This window comes from Ailuropoda melanoleuca, chromosome 3 (genome assembly GCF_002007445.2).
Source record: "Ailuropoda melanoleuca isolate Jingjing chromosome 3, ASM200744v2, whole genome shotgun sequence".
Taxonomy (NCBI): Eukaryota; Metazoa; Chordata; class Mammalia; order Carnivora; family Ursidae; genus Ailuropoda; species Ailuropoda melanoleuca.
Genome location: NC_048220.1, coordinates 128286319 through 128310448, shown reverse-complemented (window position 1 = coordinate 128310448; position 24130 = coordinate 128286319). Strand labels below are relative to the sequence as shown.

The window sequence follows — 24130 nt, the reverse complement described above, 5'->3', positions numbered from 1 at the left end:
TCATAAACTATGTATTAGTGACAGATTAATCGACCTGAAGCACACTTCTGACTATAGCACCTACATGCTCATAAGCCCTAAGTAATTCTCCTTAAAATACACAATAAAGTCTAGACCTCTTAGCTAGTCATGTTCTTGCCTGAGTATATCTTTCCCAGTGTATTTTCCTTTAGTCATCTCTATGAAAGATCTGCACCAAACTGGACTTTTCCAAAGTTTTCTTGTCGAAATTCAATTTCCTAAATCTCTATGTTTCTCATATGCTCTTTCCCTCCACATAAAATCCTTCCCCCACTATCCTCTTGTAATCACAATGCAATTTACCAAATCTGAGAAATGGCACTGTTACAGTGTTACAGTAAGTGTTCAGAGGATGTGCTCCTCAAAATTCATATATTGATGCCTGAACCCCCATTCAGTACCACAGAATGGGACTGCATTAGAAGACAGTGTCTTTAAAGAGGTAATTAAGGTAAAATGGGATCATTAGGTTGAGCTCTAATCCAATATGGCTGGTGTCCTTAACAAGAATAGAAGATCTGGACACAGGCACAGAATGGAGACCATGTGAAGACACAGGGAGAAGATGGCCATCTAGAAGCCAAGCAGAGGCCTCAGAAGAAACGAACCCTCCTGAACTTGAACCTCAATCTTGGACTTTTAGCTTCCAAATCTGTGAGAAAACAAACTTCTGTTGTTTAAGCCACCCAATCTGGGGTACTGTGTTATGGCAGCCCTAACAACCCAACACAGGCACTCTGTCTGCTTAGTTTGGGAAGTTGTTTCCTAGGAGACATCAGTAAGACTTGGCTTCCACTACACCCCAGTTAGTCTCAGCCTGTTCTTTTTTTGTTTATTTTTACATTTTCCTCTCCATCTATTTTTGGTAACACAGTATTGAAAGCAACCCTCGACTCATTCCTTGGCTACTGTTCTATTGGCTCTTACCTTTGCTGTTTCTTCTAGAATCCCTGTCCCTGAATAGTCAGATGGCTCTCACTCACTCCCTTCAGATGACTGCTCAACTGTGACCACCTCAGAAGCTTTCATCAATCACCTTACTGAAAATAGCCTTATTGGAAATACCACTCCCAATCATTCTTCAAAATACATGCAACAGCTAGTCATTACAATATTTACTTATTTATTTATATGTGCCACGAAGATGTCATGCGAAACAGGGACTTCGTATTTTTCCACTGTTATTTTCTCATTCTATTTCTTTGAATGCGGTAACCACCATATACTGATTCGTGTAGTGGATAAATGAGAAACTTTCTAACTTGTCTACCAGCTGCAATACTTAACTAAACCCAATCAAATCTCGGATACTCTGATTATACACTGCAGCCATAGCATCCTTTTGAAAACAATGCTCTTATGGATAATTATTCAGAGATTCAAACTTCTTTGATTGGTCCCCTTATACTTAACACATACATAAGCTGGTCCTCCATAAACTGGCTTCTCTATCTTGTCATCCTTTCTCTTAATTAATACTTTCTACCACACTGGTCTTTTTTAGGTTTAGGTTTTTCCAGTATGCTTTTCTTATTTTGATTTTCCATACAACTCTTTGCCTGGCAACCTCTGACTCCTCCTTTTGATAATATCTATTTCCCTATGCTTCTATCACAAAACATTACCAACTCAACCTATTTACTTACAAGAACTTTCTTTAAAAAATTAAATTTTATAGATGCAGCACCTTGATAAATTGATTTATTATACTGTGGCAGAAATAGCTTTTCTAAAATATAAAAATAATTATCACTGCTCTACTGAAAGCATTTATTACTGATGTTAGGATATATTTTTTAAATTTCATCATTAAGTTTATAATGTCTATAAAAGTTGCTTTCTGTTAAAATCTTCAAAACCATGATTATCTATTCTCAGATCTAGAGTATATGTGAAATATAGCCATAAAAATGCTTTTTTTCAATTAATGATTACTTAACCAGACCGAGAATATGGACTATATGGAATATTCAACAAAATAAAAAAATAATATGAGCAATTTGATTGATATATGTATGAAATCTCCACAAACCATCTAGACAATACAGATTTTTTTTAAGCGGGCATGAAGTATTGAATCCCATTTGATCAAGAATGAAAGTATTAGACATGTTTGAATAAATTTTAACAAATCAATATCAACTAAATTCTCTGACCATGCCACAATTAAGGCAGAGGTTAATATGAGAAGGTCACACCAAAATAATCATATTCTTGAAAAGTTAAAAGAAAGTTAAAAGTAGTTCCTCTGTAACTGATGGTAAATAAGATACGAATATAGAGGCCTAAAAAAAATAGAAAAATCAATGAGAAGAAATTAAAACATGGGGCAGAGAAAGATAACTACTTAGAGAAGGTAACTTACAACTTTTTGTATTTTTATGCAAAGAAAAGACAAGCTGAAATTAATGAGTTAAGTATAAACATAAAAACCTAGAAAAAAAAGACACAATAACCATCAAAGGAAAAGAAAGAAACAATTAAGATAAAAACAGAAAGTAATCAAGGTAAAAACAAATATAGAAATAAGAGAATAAAAATGCTAAAAGTTAGTTTTTTTAAAGGACACACAAAATAAATATATATATGACAAAATGGTTCATGAAAAGGAAAGAAAGGGCAAAATCTATGAAGAATTATTTTAAAGAAATACAACTATGGAAAATGTAGTGATTTAAAAGATTAGAGAGTATTATGAACATTTATATGTCAATAAAATTAACTAGTTAGCTAGACTGGTAAATTCCTAAAAATACTTAAAAATATACCAAAGCTACTAAAGAGAAAATAAAGCATGATTTAAAGTATGATTTAATACATGATTAATGATCATTTAACATATGATATATGATTTAAAATTATCTACCCTTCTAAATACTAGCAGCTCAAATATTTTTTAAAAGATTTTATTTATTTATTTTTGAGAGAGAGAGAGAGAGAGAAAGCACACTCACACAAGCAGGGAGGTGGGGGAAGAAGGAGAAACAGGCTCCCGGCTGAGCAGGGAGACCAGTGCAGACCTAAATCCCAGGACCCTGGGATCATGACCTGAGACAAAGGTAGACGATTAACTGACTAAGCCATCCAAGCGCCCTTAGCAGCTCAAATATTTTTAAGGAACATTCATGGAGCAGAAAATTCCTTATTTTCTGTTCTTACATAAAGTCTTCTGGAGAAAAGAAAAATGAGGACTCTTTCTCAGCTCACCAGGCAAGAGTCCAGTGGTTACATAGTGTGGAATAAAATTCAAGATCCATCACGCCTAATTGTGTAACATTTAACAAGATCATTTTTAATTTTTGATTCACCACCTTTTACATTTAGTTTTTGGGAAATGCTATTTTAATCATTTTACTATTAACTAATTCCAATTGGATTTCACCAGGTTTTCCATTAAAACCTTTCCAAAGAGAGGCGCCTGGGTGGCTCAGTCTGCTGAGTGCCTGACTCTTGATTTAGGCTCAGGTCATGATCTCAGGGTCATGAGATCGAGCCCTGCATTTGGCTCTGCTTGAGATTCTTTCCCTCCCTCTCCCTCTGCCCCCCACAAACCTCTCAAAAAAAATAAATAAATAATAAAGCCTTTTCAGAGATCTTACTTTGCATTTGGTTGTTATGTTTTCTTTATTTTAAATGTTGTCCCTGAAAAGGTCTAGAATTTTATTTCACAAGCATGAAATACAACACTTATGCCCAAACACTGGTCCAAAGTGTTTTCTATAATATAAATTAAATTTTCATGGAGATTTGCTATTCTAAATTGGAAGAATGGAAAGGAAAGTAAGATCAGGATTTCCTCAGACAGAAACTGAGATATCAGATTAATCGGATCATAGGAAAACACAAAACTCAACTTGTTACTACTGTCCATCATTTTGAAAATTTAATCATCAATAATATAATAATTCAGTTGATTAAAAACCATTAAATCAGGCTTCTGGCAATGCAAGCTAGATAGTTCAACTGAAAAACAATAACTATGGATCATAAATTGAGATAGAGATATACCTTTGAAGTTATTAAAAAAGTACAAGCCCCAAACTGACAGAAAATGGAAAGCAACAAAAGTAAATAGAAAACCAAAGTCACCTTTTGGCCTGAGGATATTTGCTATTTCCATAAAACTGATCATTTTTTTATGGCCTCTTGAAGCAAGGAGGACATATATCAACCTCCAAGTCATCCACAGCCTCGTTACACAACTGCAACTCATCTCCACAATAAAGTACGACTAGTGTTTTGCATGGAAACACGGTCTAGACATAAACCACCCTTCACAACATTTTACATTCATACTGTGGGTTCAAATGACCCTAAAGAACTCTATTTTCACAGACATAAGAGCTTTCACCGCCAGGGGATAAAGCTGACTGTGGCTTCCAACAACACAGTGGTAAAGAATCTTCAGCCAGTCTACAGTGACTTCAGGGAGATTCTGTGTATGGATAAGCAAACCACTGAAATGATGCCACCGGGTAGGACCCATCTGCACTGCCTCTGGCCATACCTTTCTTTTTCAAGTGCTTTTTAAAAAAAGGGAGAGACATTAAGACAAAAAGATATATTACAGCTCCATGAAAATATAGTTGTAAATACTTGGCTCATAAAGACACAAAGGAAGGAAAATGATGGAGTTACATGCCATGAGATATAGAACAACATATCAAATGTCTCAAATGCCTGCTGAGATACACACACACACACACACACACACACATGCACAAATACATATGGATTACAAACACATACATATGGACATATATATCTGTATGTATTTATGTGAATATACATATTCTTAGCAAACAAATAGTTCTTTAATATTTTAATGGAATATTTTATCAACAATCTTTACAAACAAGCTTTTGAAATTTCCTAATGAAAATTAATTCAACCCTGCCAGAGGGTTGCAGGTTTCTTTGCATTGATTATGACAAGATTACTTGTTCAAATTAACATTGTAAGTTTCCTCTCTTTTTCTTTCTTGTTTCAGAATAATTCTTGAACTACAAAATATTAAGTCATATCTGTATATTATTCAAATTATTTTTTTGCTACATGTGAGGGTGAGGACACAGAAATGTGTTAATTTCCAACTTAATCCTGCAAAGGTCCCTCTTTAATTTCCTTCACATATGCAAAAACTTCAGTTAAAAATTCTGAGCCAGTATCTTTTTGGTTATTCACAACAATCCTCAGCTTATACACACGCACACATGCACACACACACACACACAAATTATTTCTAGAACTTTAATTTACAAGTAAATGTAGACCAATAATTTAGCAATCTTTAGTAAGGGAAAGATTTCTAAAATAAGACAAATGATTAACAAAGCATGAAACAAAAGGTTGATAAATCAATCTATGCCCTAATTTACAACTTCTATAAATAGAAGACAATATAGAGAAAGCGAAACATGTTACAAATAGAGAATCATTTCACTTCGACAAACATAGTATCTCTAAAGATCCATAAGAAAAGACAGATAAGCCACCAGAAAAATTTGTCAAGAATATGAACAATGAACAGTTTATAGTAGAGGAAACAAGAAAGACAAACAAAAATATACTGGATTTTAATCAAGGAAATGAAAATTAAGGCCATGATGTGATACCATTTTATACCTACTAAATTGACAAAAATTAAAGCTGACAAAACCAAGTATTAAGAGTATGTGGTATAATGGGAAGTGTTATGCAGAGCTGATGGGTGTTAAATTTGGCACAATAACTTTGGGAAATGTATTAATTACCTAGGGCTGCTTTAACAAAGTACAAAAAACTCAGTGGCTTAAAACAATAGTAATTTGTCTTACAGTTCTGGAGCCTAGAAGTCTGAGATCTTGGTATCTGGCAGGGCCATGCTTTCCGTCATAGCTATAGGGAAGAATCCTTCTTTCCCTCTTCTAGCTTTTGGTGTTTGCCAATAATCCTTGGTGTTCATTGACTTATAAGTACATCAGTCCAGTTACATGGCCATCTTCTTCCTGGGTGTTCACACTCTCTTTCCTCTGTGAATGTCTCTAAGTCCAAACTGCCCCTTTTTATAAGGACACCAGTCATATTGGATTAAAGCCCTAACTCTAAAGACCTCCTTCTAAATTGATTACCTCTGTAAAGGCCCTACTTTTATATAAGGGCACATTCTGACAATACTGAGGTTTAACTCTTAGAAATATACTTCTTAGGGGCACCTGGGTGGCATAGTTGGTGGAGTGTCTGACTCTTGGTTTCAGCTCAGGTCATGATCTCAGGTCGTGAGATCCCCTGTGTCCTGTCAGAGTCCGCACTCAGCAGGGAGTCTGCTTGAGATTCTCTCTCTCCCCCTCTCCTCCTGTCCCTCCCCCACTCAGGTTCTATCTCTCTCTCTTTCTAAAATAAATAAACAAATCTTAAAAAAAAGGAAAGGATTTTTTTAGGGGACACAATTCAACTCATAACAGGAAACAATATGGGATTATATAATGTGAAGTTAAGTAGTAGCATAAACAAAATCCAGCAATACATATGAGAATATTTACAGAAATGCCATAAGGAATGACTATTTGTAAAATGAAAAAAAAGAAAAAAAAAAAAAGGAAGAGAACCCAAATGTCAGACAGCATGAGAATAGGTAAATAAACTTTTTTTTACATAACATGCATTCCTACATAATTCAAAAGTGAAAACTGTGAGCTATAGTTATGTGGAAAAAAATATGGATGAATCTTAGATACATAATAATAAGTGGAAATAGGCATGTATCAGAAAATTATATACAGTGTGATATTATTTTCACAAACCATAAACAATAAGAAAACAATAATATGTTTTTAGTGATCCATAAATGCTATATGTATACTTATAAATAATCTCTCTCTATATAAGTATATATATATCAAATAACATTAAATTTGAGGAGTATACATGTTAATGCAATCTGTTTTTAAAGTCTTCATAATGATTTAAAGTGGTACTACTTATATTCTCTTGTAGTTATTATACACTATGTGAAAATTTAAAGCAAACAAGCAAACCCTACAAATAATTGTCAAGTCAAACATCACTTGATAGTGTTAGTAGTGTTCCTAGCATTTGACAGATGCAGACATCTTCTATTTAGGATTCAGCAATAAGCCTCACAAATTTCAAATATATATTCCAGGTTTATATATTACATATTGTGTAATTACATGTTGTTATAATATATTACATAATATTATTTATATCATTATATCATATATTTAAACATATATTTGGGAATTACATATTATATATATAATTATATCATATAATATAAATATTAATTATATATTACATTGTATGTTATATGATATTAATATAAATTAATATAAATATGATAATACATAGTAACAATAGTATATATATATATATATATATATATATATATATATATAACAACACAAAGAAACATGAGTATACAGGAAAACAAAAGCAAAGCACGAAAAAGCAACAACAAAAATTCCAAAAGCAAAAAAATGAAACAAATAAAATCCTGTAGCTAGATCAGATCAAGAAAACAATTAATGTGGAGTCATCACATAAAAAACATTTTAAAATATATTCAGTGTCCCTTAAGAAGTAAAAGCGGTCATAAAAATCTCACCAGAGAATAACTATAAAAAGTGGCTGGGCTTTTTGGATACCAAACCAAATACAATAAATAGATATTTACAATATAAGAGTTGAAGTTAAAAAATAACAGATGAGCTAAACTGGAGATTATGATCATCCAAGGAGGGAATTTGTGAGCTAGAGGATAAATGGAAGGAAGTACACTCAACTGAAAACTAATAGGTAACTGTGGGGGGGGGGGAAGACATGGATTAAAATGTCGATGGACCTTTCAAGGTAACCCCTGATGCTAGAAAAATATTTAATAATGTCATCAAAATTTGATGATAAAATTATTTTGGACCTCGACAGCATATTAATAAAGTGTGATAACCAGATAAAGATAGTTTTGGACTCAGCAAATTTCTCTGCCTTTGGGCCTTTTTAAAGAACCTAAGGAAGAATGTATTCCAGGAAAATAAGGGACTAAATTGAGATATGGGAATACATGAGATCTAGACGGCTTTGTATCCAAATGACAGAAGTGAAGAAAGAAAGTCTGGGACGGCAGGATTTCCTGAACTATAGAGATTAGCCAGCGCATGTTGGAATGGGAATACTGAGGGCTCTAGGTGTGCAACCTTAAATGCTGGCAAAATGCAGCTAAATGCTATAGGGCTGCTCACTGACAAATTCTGAGCAGTTGTCCACACAGCACATTAAAATCACAAAGCTGTAATATCTTGGAAAAATACAACTTTGCTAAAGAGGATCTCTAATATTCAGTAGTTGAAATTATTGCACGGGAAATCACGTCTGGCTTTGTCTCCGAGACACTTGAGAGCCGGAGCATGCTCTTTCAAACATTTTGGTACAAAGGATCAAAATTTTACATAGTTAATAGTATAGTATTTTGATAAGCTCATTTTGAAAATTGCAGGGTTTTTTTAGACAATTAAAACATCTATATATATCTAGTGCTTCTATGAAAATGCTGCTGGGACAGAAAAAGAGAGACTGAGAATGGTGGGTATAAAAGAAATTTAATCACACATTATTTAAATTTGCTAAGATAACCAATAGAGAAATACAGGGGAAAAAAAAACACTGATATAATTACATCTGGGGGAAAATAGGTTGAAATGTTACTGAGCTCCATTTTCATCAATAGTAAACAAAGTCAAAAGTGATATATAAAAATATTTCATCAAATAATAATAAGATAATGCTTAAAGAATTGTAGCCTAACCTAGATGAACTAAAAAGTAACAGTTTAAAGTTGTTTTCTGTGAGGATTAGAGCTACAGGTGGGGAAGAATGGAAGAGGAGGCTTATTTTCCTTTTTTTTTTTTAAATCTATAAACTTAAAAAATACAAAATATTTTTTAAAAAGTAAATAGAATATCTTCCTGATATTACGGATTATCAGATTCTGTCTGTGGCGAAAGTTTTCCATATCATGGATCTTCTTTTAACAGACTGAGAAAGAACAAAAGAACAAAATGTTTTATTGTTTCATTAATTTTACCGTCACATAGATTTCACTGAGTATTGTCTCTTGGGATTTGTTCTCCCACTTTTTATTTTTAGCTTGGACATTTTTGAGATTGCTTGTATTTTTAGGCACATGCTTAGATTCTGAAAATCTGTCTGCTTTAAACTTGTCATTATAGTTCTGGTCAAGTATCCAAAATTATTTATCACTTCATTTTATTTTGTGTTTGATGCAGGGTCTATCTCCACTGCAAAGTTTATTTCCTTTTGAGGAGAGTAGACATTATCTGTGTTAATTTTTAGTACCTTCTGGGACTTAAACGGGAAAGCAATCATGTTCCATTGGTTCATGTTATATTAAGCCTAAATATAATAAGCCTATATATATATCTATATATCTCAGTTTTCTTCCACAGTAATTTGTTGGAAGGGACACACACACACTCTCTCACACACATACAGTAGGTGAACTGTGAATGTGTATGTACATATATACACATACATATATTTATTTATCTCTGAAACATCAATAAAACTATTTTCAAGGTGTCTCATCCTTTCCAGAAAAGTCATGAGCGGAAGATTGAGCCCATTCATTGAAATGGTATAGATTTAATTCTCTGTTAAGTAATTCAAATAGCTTTATTATAGAGATACATATGTTGTACATATACATAAAATACACACATTCATGATTATTTTAATTATATGGCAACTTAAGTAATTAATTTGTTTAAGAACTATTTATTCAGTGCCCAACATATATAATTTAATAATGCTTTCTCTGGAATTATGTTTATGTCATAAACTTATTTAGGGTGATTTATTGGGTCTATTTCAAAGTTAACAGACTGCATTTCTGTATTTTAAATGTATGAAAGAGCTATTCATTCACATTTCCTAATTCATGTTCAAAAGAGTAGTCTATTGATGGCAAGTATCCTAGTTTGTCAAACAAACGGAAATTACTTGCACTGAGAGCCTGCAAGGGTGTTTGCCATGTAAGGGGAGCAGCAGGAGGGGCATCAGAAAGGAGACAGATTGTTGTGCATAAGGCTGCAAAAGCTAAGTAGCTCCTGTCACCCATCTTACGTTTCATTTTTCCTTAAAGACAACTATTTGCATGCTCCTTATTTTTTATCTTACAGTTGATGGAGCTTTAATTATGTGGTATGCTTTCCCATCAATTCCAATTTATAGTTGTTTTAAACTCATTCCCATGTGTGAGATTGAATCATTTGCTTCTCTCTTTTTTTTTTTTTTTAAAATTTTATTTATTAGAGAGAGAGAGAGACAGCCAGCGAGAGAGGGAACACAAGCAGGGGGAGTGGGAGAGGGAGAAGCAGGCTCTCAGTGGAGGAGCCTGACGTGGGGCTCGATCCCAGAACTCCAGGATCTGCCCTGAGCCGAAGGCAGACATTTAACGACTGAGCCACCCAGGCGCCCCTGCTTCTCTTTTAATGTTTAGAGCAGATAAATGTTTCTTCCTGAAGAGTGTGTTCTTAGTTTGGTTATCGACATAAGCACAAAGGCAGGAATGCAAGGAGGAACTGCCATTTCTGTATCACATATGGAAAGCTGCATTTAGAAGTACAAATCCAAAAGGTAATATCGCAAAGATTTCCCAAGGACCGGGCAAAAATACACGGTAAGTGCACTTTGAGACCATTATTGACAACCTCATGCAACACTTCAATACTGAAGATTTTGAACAATTTTGATGATTTCTGGTTTTCTAGGATTCAAGACCAAACATTTCAGGTCCCTTATTTTACCAAAGTTTTGATCAATAGGAACTTTCTTTGCACTTGAATATTAAAAACACTGCAGATTTGTGTACAGAATTAGAAATAAACAAAGGCTCGATGTAAGAAACTTTGGAGGAAAGACAAAAGATAGGCAAAGTAAGAGCTGTGACAAGGTGACATCCTCAGAAACCACAAAAGAGGTGCCAGAAAACAATAGGGAGGGCAGCAAGGGCAAACTCCGGTTTTGAGCTTGGCAACAAAGAGCTGCTGTTTTGTTTTGTTGATAAAAAACAGTAAGGTGCAAAGAGATATAATTTGTCTTTTTCTTTTGTTCCCTGCCCTTGTTTCTGTTCACATTTACATAAGAACTCTCTACATTTCCAGCATTGTGATTTTAAAAAAAAGCACCACATATATGAATCAACAAAATAATTTAACATTAGTTTTTTTATTTGCTTTGTGTGTAATCTTATTGTAACATCTCTATGCTGCATAATAATCTCAAACAATACTTGCTTTAAGAAAAACTACAAAATTATGCACGTTTATAAACCATTCCATTGTATAATGTTTAAAAGATGTTTTTTAATGAGCTTAACAGGAAGAAATTAAAAACAAGATAAAGCTCCTTGGAGGAAACTGCACAGTAGTTAAGGAAATTATGCAATGCTAAATGGGCATTTAGGAGGAAGGAGAGGAGAGCTGAAAGTCACACCAGAGACTGACAAAGGAATGAGGCTTTGCAACTGAAGACTCTCACCAGAGGAAAGACAGAAACCTAAATTTGTGAGCACTGGAGTTGGATCAGCAACTTCGCTTTGGGCATTGAAGTTAAATTAGAGCAAAACGAGATGCTGCGTGATGTCTTAGTTCTCTGTTCATTGAGGAAAGCAACAGGACAAAGCTTTTAGACAGGCTACCATTGATCCCCAGAGGGTAGGAAATCCATCTTGATACATACCTTGGAAATTGTCCCCAAGGTAATTGGCATCCATAGACGCCCACAATTGCAAGGTATAGAAACAAAAATGTATGTAGGACTTGGGGAGGTTAAGATAACCTTAAATTAGTCATTCATAAACAGATTACATTGTATCAGATACTCCCTCTGTTTGCAATGTGTTTCCCAGAAGGCATACTAAAAACCCTGTAACAGCTAAACATATTTGCACAGCTAGTTTGTATCTAAGTATTTGTATGTATACTTATCCAGGGGTAATTTTCAACTTTGCTCTGGAGGGTCTAGAGGAACTTTGAATCCCATTTTGCAAAATGCCAAATAGTTTAGTCTAAGGTAAATTTCCATAGAATAACAGAGTTTCAAGTGGATTTTTTGTCTAATTTCCATGTACATTATTTCTCTGAGGGATTTATATATTTCATCACACTTGGAATATTGTGCATTTATTTCCCCAGTTCTGTCACTCTAAACATTTAGCCTAGCTGAGATCACATGTGTTTGTTTTCACTTGTATGTCATTCATGTACCTCAGATCAACATATCTCACTACTCCTAGAGATTTAAAATCTCCTGTCTTTCCACAGGCATCTCAATTTAAAATGTTCAGATCAAACTGAAATCCCTGTCTCTCTCTTCAACCAAGTTCTTCTGGTAGGAAGCTAGAAAATAGCTTTTTCTTTTGCTCTCCTCTCTCCCTCAAACCTTTTATCGACCTAATTACTAAGTCCTGTGGATCACCCACCTAAATATATCTCAAATCCCTCCTCTCCTCAGCATTTTGTTCAGACTCTCATCAACTCTTGCTCTTGTGATCCAAGCAGTATGCTTCATTGCTGCCAGATAATTAGCCAAAAGGATGAACTTGCCCGGTGCTCTCTTAAAAAATGTTCCTTTAGATAATATATATGGCATTTTATTTTTACTTCCATCCCTTTTCCTGATGCTAACACTGCCTTCTCATCTCACCATCCCTGCTGCCAACCTTGGGGTCCAGCCACACCAAATTGTTCTCATTTCCCTGATATGACCTTTTTTCTTCTTGTCCTTTCTAACGAAATGCCCTCCCCTCAATGCCTCTTGTTTTCCTACCTACAAAACCTCCTAAATAACTTTCTTTCCTGATCCACTTACATCTGAAGAGTTTATCATTTTATGATTTAGACTTTAATTGGCAATTAAAGCATGAATCTTATTGCATCATTCTCCAATTTTATGTTGCACATAACATATACATATGAACACATGCATGTGTATGTGTACATATATGTGTATATATACTTATGCATATGTATATACACATAATCTATATCTGCATACGAACCCAAGCAAAAAAAGAAGTGAGGAAGACAATGGATGTGAGAGAAACTAAAATGTAACAAACAAGGGTGTATGTGTTTATATGTGTGCATGTGTGTGTATGAGAGAAAGAGAGAAAGAGAGGGAAAGAGAGAACTTGTGTCTATACAACCTTTCAAAATACAAACCATTTACGGATGTATCCTGTATCTCGTATCCCTCTTTATTAATTTATTAATATTTTCTAGCATAGTTCCTGCCCACACTGTAGGCTTCAGTCAATGTTTCATAAATTGAGGAATGCTTTTATAATACCATTTCTTTGTAATTCTTGTAAACTATAGATATTAGGGCCATGGGAAAGAATCCTACAAATATTTTGGTGGTCACAGTAAAAAATCACAGTTACATCTAACCAATATAAATTACAGAACAGTGTTTTTGAATATAAAGATATTCAAATTTTTTCTAGATAATAAAAAAGGGGGAAAAGAGACATTTTCAATTTTGTTCCTTTTTTCTCATGCTAAAGCATCTTCCTTGGGACATACCTGACTGTTGCTCTAGTTGAAATGTGCTTGATAATTTTAAAATATGCAGATCAGCCTGAGGCCTACATTTCCTTGGAATCCCCCGTAGAGGAGAGGTTGACTCTATTTACAAAGCGAAAATCAGCACTTATTAAATCAAATCTCTCTTGCACCAGGCAGGGATTATGGTAGTCTCACAGCTCACTGAATGCATGGGTCTTAAATCCCTACATATATCATATAGACATTTCCTTGAAAGACCTTGTCTCCTGCAAACTTGTTTATTTATCTGTCCAAGGAGTATAAGGATCCTAGCAAAAAAGTCAGTCATGTTTGGTCCCTGAATACTGCAAAAGCACTAACCAACAAAGGTTTCATTTCCCTGTTTTTATAAAATACTTAAGAATTTAGTACACCCTATCTAAAGTTGTCTGTATAATCTATATACAAGTAGTGAATCATGGAATTAATGAAAAGCAAAATGCTCCAGGGAAGATAAAGAGAATCTTTGATGTACCAACTTCTTTCTTGGTGTAGTGGTTTTTGAGCCAAAGAACCTTGATCCCCAATCTGACTTTTATTTATTTCCCAGTTGTAGAACTTTGAGTAAGTAACTTAAGTTGACAAGTTTCTGGGTTTTTTAGCTAACAAAAAGGCGTAGGCAATTATATTGTTATATTATTATAATTATATAGATGTGGAGTTTTAATGAACTAATACTTTTTATTTTTATAGTGTTTAGTAAATGCTGTAACACTGTGCCTATTAGTATTATTTTTACAAATAAAGGGTTACAAATATGGGTTACCAGATAACCCATATTTATGTAATTTAATAGGCTAAATAAAGTCAGAGGCCAATCTAGGTCATTCAGATAAAACACATAAATATACATATGAAATCTTTTGGAGACTCTGAGTGATTCTGGAATTGTTTATTATTGCTTCTGCATTGGCTATAGTTGTGTATAATCTTTAGATATACCGTGATGAGAATATAAAGAGATGGTATTAAAATAGTCAGAAAATTAGAGTCTCATTAAGTTTATTTGTACACCCAAATTGTCCCATTACCTATAATTTATCTTAATAGAAACTTTTCTATAAGGGGGAAATTCTGATAATTTTCAGAACTAATAACCCAATGAAGAACTGATTTTTGTTACTATTCTTAATAATTCATGGCAAAAAATACAGTAGACAGCAATAAATTCACTCTTTTGAGTTCACCTGGGATAGATCTGGAAACTTATACATATTATGTCAAATTCTCATATATTTGACAATTATCTACATACATAATGTCCTAAATTTATCTTAAGAGAGTCAACAGTAAATAAATACAAATAAAACTACCACTCAATTCGTTTACATTTTATAAATTCCACCCCCCCTTGGAAAGTCTCAGCTTAGCTGACATTACAGAAATGTACTGGTTACTGCTCCCGGAGTCCCACTTGTCCCCCTAAGCGTGGTGCAAACATGTCTGTTACAATACTAAGTAGATGAGGGGCATGCTTCTATGACAGCTGGTTTTCTCAAGAGCCCATACCCACAGTTAAGATGATGTGAAATAATCTACTCTCTCTGTCTTTTGTTTCTGTGACAGGATATGTGGGAAAGCATCTAAACGTGAATAAAGAGCTAGGGTCTTGAACTATTCCCTCCAGTTGGCTCATCTGTGGTTTGGAAATTTTTGCCCCGGTATCGGATGTTTAGTTTCCTTCCTTCTTGAATCCTAGTGAAATATTGTCCCATCAAAAAACTAGAGCCAAGACCTAGCTAGGCACCAGCTGGATGGTGGAACCCAGACCATCTGCATAAGTGCTTTTGTAAATGCTTTTTCTCTAAGCCTGGACCTTCCTTCTTGATGTCTCTTTTGTTGTTTTTAATGAATCTGAGAGTCTTAGCCAACAGCATTCTCGGCTATATTAAGGCAAAGAAAGTGGGACTAGCTTGGCCTCAGCAGATCAGATATTCCTTAATCAAGGAATCCTCTGGTGTGGATGAAAATCAGTTATCACAACATTTTCCAAGAGATGCCTTAAAAAAAAAAAAAAAAAAAAACCCAGGGTGCCTGGGTGTCTCAGTCGATTAAGTGTCCAACTCTTGGTTTCAGCTCAGGTCATGATGGGGTCATGATATCAGGGTCATGAGATCTTGCCTCCCCACCCCCAGGTCAGTCTCTGTCTGCCTTCAGTGGGGAGTCTGTTGAGATGATCTCTCCCTCTTCCTCTGCCCCTCCCCCTGCTCATTCTCTTTCTGTCTCTCTCTCTCTCAAATAAATAAAATCTTTTTTAAAAAAGGTCTTTTAAAAAAAAGATTTTACTTATTTATTTGAGAGAGAGAGAAAGAGGACAAGCAGGGCTACAGAGTGAGAGGGAGAAGCAGAGTCTCTGCTGAGCAGGGAGTCTGAGTCAGGGCTTAATACCAGGACCCAGTCGCCCCTAAATAAATCTTTAAAAAACAAAAAAGCGGGGGCACCTGGGTGGCTCAGTCATTAAGCGTCTGCCTTCGGCTCAGGTCATGATCCACTGTTCTGGGATCAAGCCCCTCATCGAGCCCCTCATCAGGCTCCCTGCTCAGCAGGAAGCCTGCTTCTCTCTCTCCCAATCCCCCTGCTTGTGTTCTCTCTCTCACTGCCTCTCTGTCAAATAAATGAGTAAAATCTTTTAAAAAAATTAAAAAATAAAACACAAAAAAGCTATCGGACACAAATCTTGCCCCAGTTGCTTTTACCAAGCCCTACAGTGATCAAGTTCAGTAATCTCATCTTTTCATCTACCTTTTTCATGAAGCCTATTTTGTTTTTCTGATTTTAGGGAAAGAAGAAAGAAAATGGGATGAAAGAGACTAAACTATTGAAGCAGGATACCAGGAGCTCAGATTGTAGGTGAGGAAGTGTCACATTTTCTGTGTTAGCATGGTAAAACAGCAACATTCAAGGACCAAAGAACATCTGACTGGTTGAAGAGTGGGGAAAAGGTGCTTTGGAGTCCTCATTCATGCATGTATTCATTTGTTCCCGGGAGGTAAGCACATTCATTTTGTCGTGGCCTCTGAGGTTATAGGTCTCTCCAGGCTTAAGGTGCTTTTATGTAATCTTTGGCCACAAAAGAACAGCAGCACAGCATCAGAGACAGGAAAACAAATCTAAGATCAGAAACATTAGATATATCTGGAGAAGGAAGACGGAAGGGGAGGAAATACATTTTTATCAAGAACCTATTATAGATTGCAGTTACTACTGAAGACATTTTACATATGTGACCTTATTTCTGAGCTGTAACACTCTCAGTATTGTACATGTAGGAACCAGGTCTAGAGAAGATAAATTGCCTAATTTTATGCATTGTCAGTTTCTGCAATCATTCAGGCCTCCTAGAGAAGCCCCCCTCCCGCCATTAATCCTCCCTAAAAGAGCACCCCTGCCATTCTCTAGCCCCTTACCTGCTTTATGTTGTTCACAGCACTTACCACACCACCAGACATCACATTATACTCATGTCGTTATCACTTTATTGTCTACACCTTCAACCAGGAGCTCAGGTCCTTTGTTGGCCACTGTAGCCTAATTCCTGCTTAGTGCCTGGGCTATAGGAGGCTTTCAGAACTTATCTACTAAACTATCCTTAATTCAAGATTTCTTTCTAACTACTATATTCTTTCTTCTATTTTATTTTCTTGTTCATCTTAGCTTCTTAAAGTACAGGCATTATTTCTTCAATCCTCTTCCTGTTTTTCTTTTATTCCTCAACTTAATATCCTCCAGCTTCTTCTAAAATGATTGCAACTAAAACCAATTGGGAAAGATCATCCATGATTACTCCCATTATGTAAATTTCAATAGCTGCTATCCTGTGCTCATTTAATTGGACTTCTTGGAAACAACTGTCACTTTTGTCCTATCTATTCTGTTATTCTGTGGGGTTATATTTTTAGCATTATCAAGTTACAAAAATATATAAAAATAGAAAATACAGAAAAGCAAACATTAAATGTATCTTCTATTTCATCACCAAAAAATCTTCACAACCACTTTAAAGCATTTATCTTTTTTTTTTCCTGCACAGAATATGCCCTTTCAAAATTAGAAACTTTGCCAATTTTAGCGAACTCTTCTTTTCTTCTCTTTATGGCATATGGTAGTATTAAGTAGTAGTTTTAAGAAAAGACTTAAATCAAGAGGTAAGTTCTCCAAGGGCTCCTGGGTGGCTTAGTCGGTTAAGTATCTGATTCTTGATTTAGGCTCAGGTCATGATCTCGGGGTCCTGGGATCAAGCCCCGTGTTGGGTTCTACACTCACTGGGGAGTCTGCTTGAGGGTCTTTCTCTCCCTCTGCCCCTCCCCCTGCCCGTGCTCTCTCTCTCTCTTCAAATAAATAAACCTTTTAAAAAGAGAGAGAGAGATAAGTTTTCCAAAAACAGCTTCCACTATAAATGATGTACTCAGACCCTCACCCCCTTATCTGGTTAAGTGCTACTCTTCTGTTTGCCCACTGCATTCTGTGCATACTTCCTTTATCACACATGATTTCCTATTGAAATATTCTCTCCCCTGCTAGACAATAAGCCACTCGTAATCAGGAAGCAAAACATGAATCTGCATGTGCTTAGGTGCAAACACAGTGCTTGTCAGTGGCAAGTAAGCAATAGATTTTTGTTCTTCACTTACTTGTTTTAAAAAATTAAATTATGTCACTTGAACTAACTGAGGACTATGAAACAAATTCAACAGAGATACATTTTTGAGAGTGAAAAATACAAGTTAGCATCTAGATCAAATTGGCAGAAGATTGCCCCCTAACCTTTAATCCATTGCCTCTCTTTTGGAATCATACTAAAGGTGGGCGCCCACGTTCTATTAATGTTTGCCTATCCATACACCTCTAAAAGCAGAAGACCATGATGACGACTTACTCAGGCACACCTGACGTAAGTTTGTTATTTGTTAATACCCATAAAAATGCTCCATTGTCAAAGTCCCTGTGAGTGTAGAGCTCTTTGCGCTAATTTCCCACCAACCTNAGCTAATCTCCCACCAACCTCCTCTTGTTTGGTATGATCCAGCCACACCATCTTTAGTTCTTGACAACCATCACTCATTTGCCAAACTTAGCGTCTCTCACATGCGGTTACTTCTGTTTGGTGGATTTTTTCATCTCTTTGTATGGCTGGCTCTATTTCATCTTGGATAAAATATCACCTCTTGAACAAGATCTTCCCTTATTCTTCCCCTTGGCACACACACGTTCCTCTTTTTATCCATGACTGAGCCAATACTTGTATGTATACAATGTTTTTACTTATTTCTGATCTGCTTCCCTTACTGTAACGAAAGGTCATAGTGGCAAAAACCAGGACTTACTTTCTTTTTTGGACAAAATTCATATATCTCATTACTATGATAGTGTTTGGTACAAGCGTGTTTTCAATAGATATTTTTAGGTGAATGAATTTATGATTTCACTTGAACAGATCCTCATATAACATATCAAAGTGTCCTAACCATGGCACTGCTAACATTTTGGGCCAAGTTATTCTTTGTCACGTAAATTGTAAGGATGTTTAGCAGCATTCCTATCTTCTGCGCAGTAGATGCCAGGAGTAGCCACCAGCTGCGACAACCAAAAAATGTCTCAAGACATTTCTCTGGGTGGCAAAATTGTCCCTGCCTGAGAATGACTGCTAGAGAGCCACACAATAAAATAAGGTGAACAATGAAGCAAGACATCTGAGTCTCCACCTCTCCCTGTCGTTCCAAATGACTGAGATTTTTATCTTCCACAGATGTAGCATTCTGGGAAATGTTGAATTCAGATCAGCCGATCTACATGGAAGTTTAAGGTCTGAGGCTACTTTTATAATATTGACTAATAATAGTAATTATTAGTCAAACACAAATCAACATTACGGAACACATAAATAGGCTAGTGCCAGCCACGGAGCCAAGTGCTTCACAGAAGTCAAATTATTTAATCTTATGCTATTGCACGGAGTATGCACTACTATCCAGGTTTACTGAATGGCACTGCAAAAACAGAGAGGTCAATTTGACCAACATGAGAAAGTTCCGAACTGAAGGAGATGGCACTGGGACTCATGCAGAATGACTCCACAGTCCGCTCCGGAGTGCACCCACATAGCAGCCCAGCCAAGCTCCTCACCCTCATGCAGCTAGTGACTGGAAATGCGGTTTGTCTGAACTGAGACTTGATGCAACTAGAAAATACTTGATGTAAGTGGGTATTTCAAAGAATTATGGGGAAAAGAGACTATAAAATATCTGAATATGTTTCATATTGATATGTATAAAGGACAATATTTGGCTAAAGAAAATATATGGTTAAAAGATATGTCTCCTGCTTGTTTTAACTTTTTTATATGGCTGATAAAAATTATAATTACATATGTGACACATACTTTTTTGGTTTGCACTATATTTCTATTAGGCAGCATTGGTTTGTGGCATTTATCATTTCCACTCTGAATCTCCTTCCCTGTTTCCATACACGGAGTAAAATAATAATAACAAGGGGTCTATATAGGTTAGTTCTGAGTTCTCAATGTTATGTTGCATATGTTCTTCATAAACTGTGGAACTCTCTCCAAACATTGGCTATTTAATGAAGTGATTAGGAATTAAAAACTAGTTTTCTGGATGTTAGATGACTTAGACTATCAAGGAACATTCTAATTGCCATGACCGAGTGTTCCCAATAGTAAGATAGGCTTGCAAATATTCATAGCAGAAAAGATAATTGAGAAAATAAAAATCTACAAATTATGTTTCTATCTATAATTAAAAAAAAATGAGACAAGATACAAGGCACTCTAAAATTCCCCTAAATGTATTGTATTGTACATCCGGAGTTGGACATGGATTTCAACCCACCTCTTTCATTACTTATAGTTTCGCCTTAACATCCATAACCTTGGTTTTCTCATTTGTAAAATAGAGATCATGATATGAGCTGAATGAGTTATTGGGATTAAATAAAGTAGGTCAGTAAATAACTTGGTACAGTATCCCCCAAAAATGTTATTCAGAAAATAGGTTATGTTGCTGTTTCTTTTTATTATCATTATATTATTATTACTATTATTATTACTACTACTACTACTACCAGGGCTATGACTATTATAATTATGTCAGGGCTTATGTAATGTGCCTATAAAATACCAATCATAAATTCTGACTTCACAAAAGGAAAGGAAATAATTATTGAATGAATTAACAAAGGTGTTGTAGTAGATAAAAGAATATAAAATGATTTCATTGGACATTATTATTTTTCAAAGATCTAATTTTTGCCTCTAATTAGAATCTATTAATTTGCTTAATTGGATGCACCATTTTTAGATGAGCTGCATTTTTGTGTGTATATATGTTCCTGAGCATTTAAAATATAATACTCCTCTTAATGGTCATTTATTATTGACAAAATACTTTTCTGAGGAATAGTTTTGCTTATCATGGATAATGCGATTAATTAGTTATGGTTTATTCTACTAGATTTGCATGTTCATTCTCCTGGTAATAAATTCATGCTAAGAGGTGGTCAGAAATATATACAACGTGTGAAATTTGAATTTTGATGCAGCTAGGCATGTCCTCAGATTAATTCTAAAAGAACTGTTAGGGATTATTATTTGTTTTCTTTTCCCTGCCCATGCTACAGGTAATCTGGAGCTGCAATCTGATTATTTGAAATTATATAAAAAAATACTTTTTTCTCTGTGTTTTGGGCCAAATACCACAACAGCAGACCTAATGGGCATATAACTTAATATCTAACAAAAGGATCATCACAAATAATAAGCAAAAGATTAGTCTGCTCAAAAAAAATTCTACGTGAATTTTGTAACTCCTCTACACACACGATTTTAAACAATTCAAATCATACACTGTTATTAATAATCATTTAGATAAAAATAGCATAGAAAAGAGGTAAAATGCTTTTAAACAGTAAAATAACACAATGAATTCTTAAACCCTAATTCCTTCTGCATTGCAGTCTTTAGCATAAAAATATGAATATCACAAAAAGCTACATTTTAATATGATATCACAAAAGTATTTAAGCTAAAATCAATCTAAAATTAGGGGATCAATTTAGAAGTTAATACACAGCAAATGCTAAAACTTAAGGACATGGATCCTACCATACTATGCCACATTTCTAACAACACAAAATTCCATCTTGAAGTATAGATATTTCATTAGCAGGAAATTGTCTGATTCTTGGGAGTGTCCACTGAGATCTAACATCACTCCCTCTAGTTGCGTGTCTACTGAATTTGTAGAAAAAGGGAGAATAAATACATGTATTATATGGTCAGAAACTAATGGTTCTTAACCTATTGATCTATTTTGAGAATTTGAAGGGCTCATTTTATAACAAAAATAGATCTAAATAGAAAACAGTAACACTAAATACATTTAGTGTTTTATAACTAAATAGGTCAGGGATACAAAATGTTTTCGTAGAAAAAATATGTCTTAGTATGAATACCATGCCAAACACAGAAAGAGTAACTACAAGTCTGACACAGTGATACTAAATGCAAGTCTGATTAGTTTGTTAGGTTCTGGCCTATATGGTCCTTTCTGGCTAAGTCCTCATATTATGACAAATTAGATATTTTATTGAAAAATTTTTCCCTCAAGTTAGGATCCTCCTTATTAAATTCTAAGTGGAAAAAAACACATTCATTGTAGAAGTATGGCTTTGTTTCCCAATAAAACATGATTTCCTTTTGCTAATTAAAAGAAATACTTCTTGGATTACAGTCATAAATGCAGGTTTTATGACCACAGATCCCCTGCTTCTAAATGAAATATGTCTGAAATATTTAATTTTTATATTTTAGTAACCATGAATTCATCAGCATATGTACCTTTTCTTTATGTTTGTAGCACATTTTCAATGTTTTTAAAATTAAATGATTGACAATTGTTTTTTTACTTTTCTCTTTTCAGTCCAAAGCTTTTGCCCTGTGGAAAGACCATGAAAGGCAGCTTACTCTGGGGGAAGCGAGGTGGATTGTCATTTACATCTGTCAGTGTGATGTTCACCGTGGTGGTCCCCGATAAGCCTCCCATCTGGCCGCCCATATCTTTGGCCTGGATTACCACTTGATATTGCTCCCTGTTTTCTCTGTTCATGTTTGGTAAAGCAGTCCTGATGATACCTTGAAGAAAACATGAAAACTTATGTTATCCTTGTGAAAATCTCAACTAGTAGTTGCCTAAGACCACAAATTATACATCTAACGATTTTGGAAAGACAACGTATGTTTTTGCTATTAATTTTTATTGTCTAGAAATTGCAAAAGTGATTCAATGTCAATATTTTACCATTTGTGTGGTTTTTCTATTACCTAAAGAAGGCCATTCGTGCTATATAGTGACTTAAACCCATAGGTAAAAAAATCATAGAAACAGTTATATTTCCATCAGCTCACCCAATCATTCAACTTTGAATTCTTTAATCTTTAAGTGTGGCATCATTACTCTTCTGTAAGTATGACTGTTGATGTTTTGTTCTTATTTTCCCACCTTTTTTCTACTTTTAGAGATCATAAAGACTTAAATTAACAAACACCAATTCATGATTCCTGACCTGTTTCAGGCTCCACAGAGAAATATGGCTGCCCTTGAAGTATGCTGTAAATAACTCTGGCACTGTTTCCATAGGAAGGGTCATCGGCATCTGTAGCTGTGACTTGCACCACGGAAGTACCTGAAGTATCCAAATTCAGCTTAGTTCTGCACAGTACCAGAAGGAGGAGCAAAAGCACTGGTTTTCATGGAAGACTGGAATGATTTTTTGGCTTTAATAATGACCTCTTAAAGAAATATTTATATATAATTGACATGGAAATCATATTCATGGTGTTATTACAGGAAAACTGTGAATTCAGCTACATATTTATTTAGCCAACAGGTATATTTTCATGCATGCATGGATTATGCTACAATGTATCAGATTATAATAAATACAGTTACTTTACAAATGCCAAGGTCTGATACTCAAATTCATTTTCATATAATAGATTTGTTTAGTGTAAAGGGCATATCTGATCACAAAAGAGTAGGTGTGCTCCTCTTTCCTTCTCTCCACTAATTAACCATAAAAATAATTAACATCTGCTCTAGAAAACAATTTTATGAATAGATTAAATTCTAAATTTAGAAACAATCCAAGATGATCCCAAGTTCCATGAACTATTAAAAGCTATTTAATAAAGTTCAAGAAATATAAAAGGGCTTTATAATGAAGCAATTGCCAAAGTCCTTGGGATTTAGTGAGTAAATATTAAATAATAATCCCAGAACAATGCTTTTGAGAAATGCAGAGTTGAAAATGTGCTGTTACAACTGTTAAAAGTATCAGAATTATTTCATTGGTTTATATGACTTCTCCCACATTTGAGAAATAAATCTATTCTACTAAGTCTAAATATGTATCTCCAAAAAATGTTACCGTTAATTTCCTGATATTTATTTTTTGTCATTCTCTAT

The 24130-nt window shown here is 34.7% G+C and overlaps 1 protein-coding gene and 1 long non-coding RNA gene across 7 annotated transcripts in view; one reads left to right on the top strand and one right to left on the bottom strand.

The window, feature by feature from the left end:
- Positions 1–24130, bottom strand: part of LOC100475228 (cadherin-10) — a 173147-nt gene that overhangs the window by 26991 nt on the left and 122026 nt on the right. For all 3 annotated transcript variants that reach the window (XM_034657062.1, XM_034657061.1, XM_019800985.2), the window contains 2 exons: positions 23229–23348; positions 22630–22797 (listed from right to left, as the gene is read on the bottom strand). In XM_034657062.1, the coding sequence (XP_034512953.1) occupies positions 22630–22797; positions 23229–23348 (288 nt within the window). The remainder of the gene's footprint in view (positions 1–22629; positions 22798–23228; positions 23349–24130) is intronic.
- On the top strand, positions 10489–23371 carry LOC109489819. Of its 4 annotated transcripts, none has more exons than XR_004624340.1 (4): positions 10489–10717; positions 16426–16635; positions 22586–22897; positions 23238–23371. It is a non-coding gene; the product is annotated as an uncharacterized LOC109489819 (long non-coding RNA). The 4 variants fall into 4 exon arrangements; XR_002142953.2 differs by having other exon boundaries at positions 16426–16496; positions 22586–23125; positions 23238–23353; XR_004624339.1 differs by having other exon boundaries at positions 22586–23125; positions 23238–23353.